This window comes from Magnolia sinica, chromosome 18 (genome assembly GCF_029962835.1).
Source record: "Magnolia sinica isolate HGM2019 chromosome 18, MsV1, whole genome shotgun sequence".
NCBI classification, from domain to species: Eukaryota; Viridiplantae; Streptophyta; class Magnoliopsida; order Magnoliales; family Magnoliaceae; genus Magnolia; species Magnolia sinica.
Window position 1 is genome coordinate 2,545,797 of NC_080590.1, and position 5,189 is coordinate 2,550,985.

At 41.9% G+C, this 5,189-nt stretch overlaps 1 protein-coding gene across 1 annotated transcript; it reads left to right on the forward strand.

The window, feature by feature from the left end:
* The first annotated feature begins 679 nt into the window (after positions 1–679).
* LOC131233230 (transcription factor EAT1-like) lies at positions 680–4,417 on the forward strand. Its single transcript, XM_058229874.1, has 3 exons — positions 680–1,743; positions 2,824–3,243; positions 4,161–4,417. The coding sequence occupies exons 1-3, from the start codon at positions 733–735 to the stop codon at positions 4,254–4,256; spliced, it is 1,527 nt and encodes a 508-aa protein (XP_058085857.1). The 5' UTR covers positions 680–732; the 3' UTR covers positions 4,257–4,417.
* The last annotated feature ends 772 nt before the right edge of the window (positions 4,418–5,189 follow it).

The window sequence follows — 5,189 nt, forward strand, 5'->3', positions numbered from 1 at the left end:
GGCAGATTTGGGGAATTCAGATCTCTGAGCTTCCGTTCCCTCTTTCTCTATCAGCAAAAGATCAAATCCCTCTTCTCAAAACTCTCTCTCTCTCTCTCTCTCTCTCTCTCTCTCTCTCTTTTCTTTTCTGTTTTGGCTCCATCACATTAGATCACCCAGTAGGGCATCTGGGTTCTCTCTCTCTCTCTCTCTCTCTCTCTCTCTCTCTCTCTCTCTCTTTTCTTTTCTGTTTTGGCTCTTAGGGTTCTCAAAATTTGCCTTTCTCATCTGGTTTCTTCTTATTTTTGCTTTCTTCCTATGTTTCTCATGATCCCATTAGCTTTCTAGTTCCTCTCTCTCTCTCTCTCTCTCTCTCTCTCTCTCTCTGTCAACCTTCTCCTGTTCCAACTCTCTCTCTCAACCTTCTCCAGTTCCAACACCTCTTTTTCGGATATCTCTTTAGTCTTTAGCCAAAACCATCCAAATTACATGATTTTCTCTAAGAGTTAGATCTCTCCACCAACATCTGTTGGCCTGAGAAGAAGCCCTGGTATTTCTTCACAGGTCTGTAGAGCATACAAACACATGATTTAGGCCTTTGGGGCACTCATACATTTATTTTCTCACGTGTCTTGCACCTTGTTTTGAATGATTGATCCCAACCCTTTTATGTTATTTGATGCAGACAAAGGCCCACAAATCAAGGAGCCAAACATCACTATCTAAAATAGAATAAAATAATAATAATAGAAGATGTATGGTGAGTGTGACTACATTGATTCTCATGATCGTCACCTACTGCAAGGACCAGTAGTTGATGGCCCACCTCAAACTACCACAAACTTCCCAAGCCTAGCAGCCATGGCCAGCAGCAACAACAGCAACAACAACGACAACAACAATAACAGCAGCAACAACAACAACAGCTTGGAAGACAACCTCAGGCTATCCAGCTTCTCCCTTGAAGACATCTCCAGAATCAACCCCTCCGAGGAAGCTGTTACGATTGGAATCGATCTCCAACAACAACTCGGCTTCGATCTCGAACAGGAATACAACAGCCATCTGAAGCAAGAGATGCTAGAAGAGTCCCACCCACCGCTCGATCACCCCAGTTGGGAGTCAGGCCACATACACGAAATGCAAGATACCAGCATCCACCACCATCTTCACCAACAGCAGCACCAATTTCAGCTCCAACAACACGAACAACAAAATCTCCAACACATCAGTTCGGCCCCATTCACAAACTCTCCCTACGGCCCGCCTGATCTCCTCAACCTCCTACACTTACCGCGGTGCTCGGTCCCACCAGTTCTTCCAACATCCTCAATTTCTTTCGATGGGGGACCTGCCAGAAGAACAACCAATAACTTCCACACTAGTTTGGGCTTCCTTGGCGAGCTCCCAACAGCCGATAGCACGACGGCGTCGACTGTGCTGTATGACCCACCGCTCCAACTGAATTTCCCACCGCAACCGCCCATGTTTCAGGACCTCTTCTATACATTGCCACATAGCTATGAATTGCCGGGGTCGATGGGCGGATCATACTTCGGTGGAGCAGACGATAGGGAGGGGAATGGTGGTGTTTTTCAGGAGGGAGATGGAAGGCAGTTTGAGACTTCAGTTCTTGATTTTAGGAGAGAGATTCCTGGTTTGTGTAAAGGAGAGGTGAGAGGAACCAACACTGAAAAGCAAAGGAGAGAGCAGTCGAATGAGAAATACCAGGCATTGAGATCTCTTGTTCCAAACCCAACAAAGGTATTCTATTCAAATTCAAATTCAAATCACATCTCCTGAAAAACTCTTTTCTTTCATCTCTAGTCTTTCCATTGTCTTTTATCCTTTTCATTTCTCATCGAGGAATTATTTTGAATAGTATATATTCCATTATTCGGTGTATAGTCAATCATCGACCGTGCATTCTTATGATGTCCAATAGGGCATGGAGCATGATCAGGTATAAACCGAGCATTGGTGCATAGCTTATGAGCTATCTTATACAAACACTACAACAGATCTTAAGAGCACCGTTTGTCTTTCCAGTTTGTACAAGTGGGCCCCATCCTCTTGTGATCCTAACAGTTGGTATTATGGGCCACACCCAGATCAGAAAAATACTAAGACGTCTGAATAGGTGGCCAACAAAGAAGTAGTTGAATGGAAATGCATCAACGGTTCCCATTCGACCAACATAGAAGGCCAACTACTCCATGGCCAATATCTTCCAATATAGGGAACTTTTTGTATTGACTATCCATCCATGGTGATTCCCACCACATCAACGTTTTGGATCATCCAAGCATGGGCCCCATTTCTACAGATTGAAAACCCTAACGTGCTTAGTGTACAATCTCTAGGCCTAAACATGGCAATGTGCAACCACATTCTACACTGAGAGTTTGTATAATTTATATACAATGCACTAGGGTTTTCATTTCGTACAACTGAGAAATATGGTCCACCGATCTAAGCCATTGATATTTTGGGCCCAGTGTCGATATCCATGAACCAAAAATCTCCCAGATGAGAAACAACCTAATCATTCAACTAATGGCCTGCAGATAGCTAAAAAGTAAAGCGCATCACTGGTCCAATTAAGTAAAGGCCAGATATTCTATGATGCTAGGACCATCTAAGGTGGTCCCCACAGTATTGATGGTTTGGATAACTGAACCATGGGCCCCACTAGTACAGATTTCGTCTAGGGAGTTTTCTGCTCTTTTTCAAATCTCTTCCAGTTGGATTATTTCTACATTTGATCTTCCTTTCTCTATTACCATCCATTGATAAATTCTATCTGATTTGCATTTATTTTCCTTACTTCTTCTGAATTAAAAGAATGATAGAGCCACAATTGTCGCTGATGCGATCGACTACATTAAAGAACTTCTACGAACCGTCGATGAGCTTAAAATATTGGTGGATAAGAAGAGATGTGGGTGGGAAAGGAGCAAGAAATGCAAGATGGATGATGAGGCGGCCCCTGCTGACATGGAGAGCTCATCAATGAAGCCTCTGACCAATCGTGAGCAGTCATTCAATGGATCGCTGAGAAGCTCTTGGCTGCTGAGGAAGTCCAAGGACACCATTGTCGATGTCCGCATCATTGATGATGAGGTGAACATCAAGCTCACGCAGCGGAAGAAGATGAATTGCTTGCTCCTAGTGGGGAAGATCATCGACGAGCTCCAGATGGAGCTGCTTCAGGTGGCCGGCGGCAACATCGGCGATTATTACATCTTCATGTTCAATACAAAGGTCAGTACTATACCCTTTGAATACTTTGATTATTTCAATCAGGTTGTCGAAATTATGAGGCCATTTATCCAATATTCCAAACCATGTGTTCTATCAAATAAATGGTTGAAAATGAAACTGTCCATGACCCATGTTCATTGAGCTAGATCAGATATGGTTCAGATCATTTGATCAGTGTGGGTTTTGTTCTTGGTTCCATCCAACAATTTCAGATATCTGGATTGATTTGCACGAATGCCACATCCATGGTGGATGAGGCACACCACTTTTATGAAAATGGTGGTGTACTATCACTGTAATTTGGCTCCTCTGAATCCTTTGCAACATATGGTGTAGGAAGAGCATGCAACATCTGAGCTCTGTGAGCCCATCTTGATGTGTTTATGTGACATCTACTCCGTTCATCATTTGAATAATCTCATGATACGATCCGATCCCAAAAATCAGGCTGATCGAAAACTTAAGTTGGCCACAAGACAGGGAGCAGTTTGGGATGGGGACGGGGAAGCCCACCATAGAAATTTTCCTCGGTCCACTGTATTGTTTATATGCCACCCAACCCATCCATCAGGTGAGTCCCACTAATACGAAGAGAGATTAGAAAACAGAGTAAAAAAAACTCAGGTGGGACACACAGGAGTGAATTTAGAGTTGTAGGTTGATTTTATATTGTTCCAGTGGTGTGGCCCAAATGAGTCTTGTATAGAGCTGATTTTTATTAATACAGTGAATATAGAGGTCCCCGAACTGATGGACGGAGTGGATTTGACGTACATCATGGTGGACCCTATGCATGGTTCTACTCATGGGAGTAAACAGTACAGGCAGTTGTACCATTGTAGTAGAAAGAAAGACTCTTAAAAAGGTGACAAATAGCCAATCGATACCTTGGTTAATATGTGGTGGTATTTCTACAGATAAGTGAAGGATCTTCTGTGTATGCAAGTGCAATAGCCAAGAAGCTGATTGATGTTCTTGACAGGCAACATCCAGCATTTCCAGCTAGCTTTTAGGGTTTGAGATGTGATACTGAATTGGGTGTATGTCCTTCTCACTTGAAAGGTGGTGTTACAGGTATGATTTGGAAATGCAAGGATTTTTCCTTCCCACCTCTTTTAGGTTTCAATCTGAACTACTACCATCATAGCATTAATGTCCCCTTAAATTGAAGTTTTTTTTTTTTTTTTGTTTTTTTAAACTTTTATATAACTTCAATTTCTAGTATAATTGATTATTAGTATCATCAAGGTATTAGTTTGAACGATGTACAATTATCTGTACCATGCATCATGTGTGGGCCATCATTGATTCAACACTAACGGAAGTGACCTTGATAGCCTATCCCAACCATCTAATAAATGGACTTTTCTCTACACTGAATGTTAACTGTTGATTATTTGGCTTTAAATGGATGTTTGTACGTGATGGATGAAAGGGTTAGCATGATCCAAACAGTGTGATATTAATTTGGGATATGGCCCATTCATAATTTGACCCGTTGAATGAACAATTCCAATGTAGTCTAAGTGTGACACATGCGAAGCTTCAAACGCATGGATAACAAATCCAGATGCATGTTTGTGTACACACACATCCATGCATGTCTTTATTATATTCATTTCTAAGTTGAAGCAATACACATAGAACAACGAATGATACTTGCCCAACTGTGCATCTGAAATCACCTGCATTAGATGTTCCACACGTGTCCTGTGACATCCGTGTGGGTGAACTAGGTTCACCAGCCTTGCAAAGTTGTTAATGTATGTCCCGAAGAAAATTCACGTTGATTTTTGTTGATTGATATCTTAAATTTGTAATTTAATAGGTCTGTCAATGACAACTCGATGTCATCGAGCAGACTTCAATGCCATTGAAGAATGATCGATGCCATCAAAAAAATTCAAAAATTTCACGATTGGTTGTTGGATACTATAGGTGCCTTG

Excerpts from the sequence above, each read along its gene's own strand:
- LOC131233230 (XM_058229874.1), top strand. The coding sequence starts at position 733 with ATGTATGGTGAGTGTGACTACATTGATTCTCATGATCGTCACCTACTG. Across the intron at positions 1,744-2,823 it reads TTGTTCCAAACCCAACAAAG|AATGATAGAGCCACAATTGT; the intron begins GTATTCTATTCA and ends CTGAATTAAAAG. Across the intron at positions 3,244-4,160 it reads TCTTCATGTTCAATACAAAG|ATAAGTGAAGGATCTTCTGT; the intron begins GTCAGTACTATA and ends GTATTTCTACAG.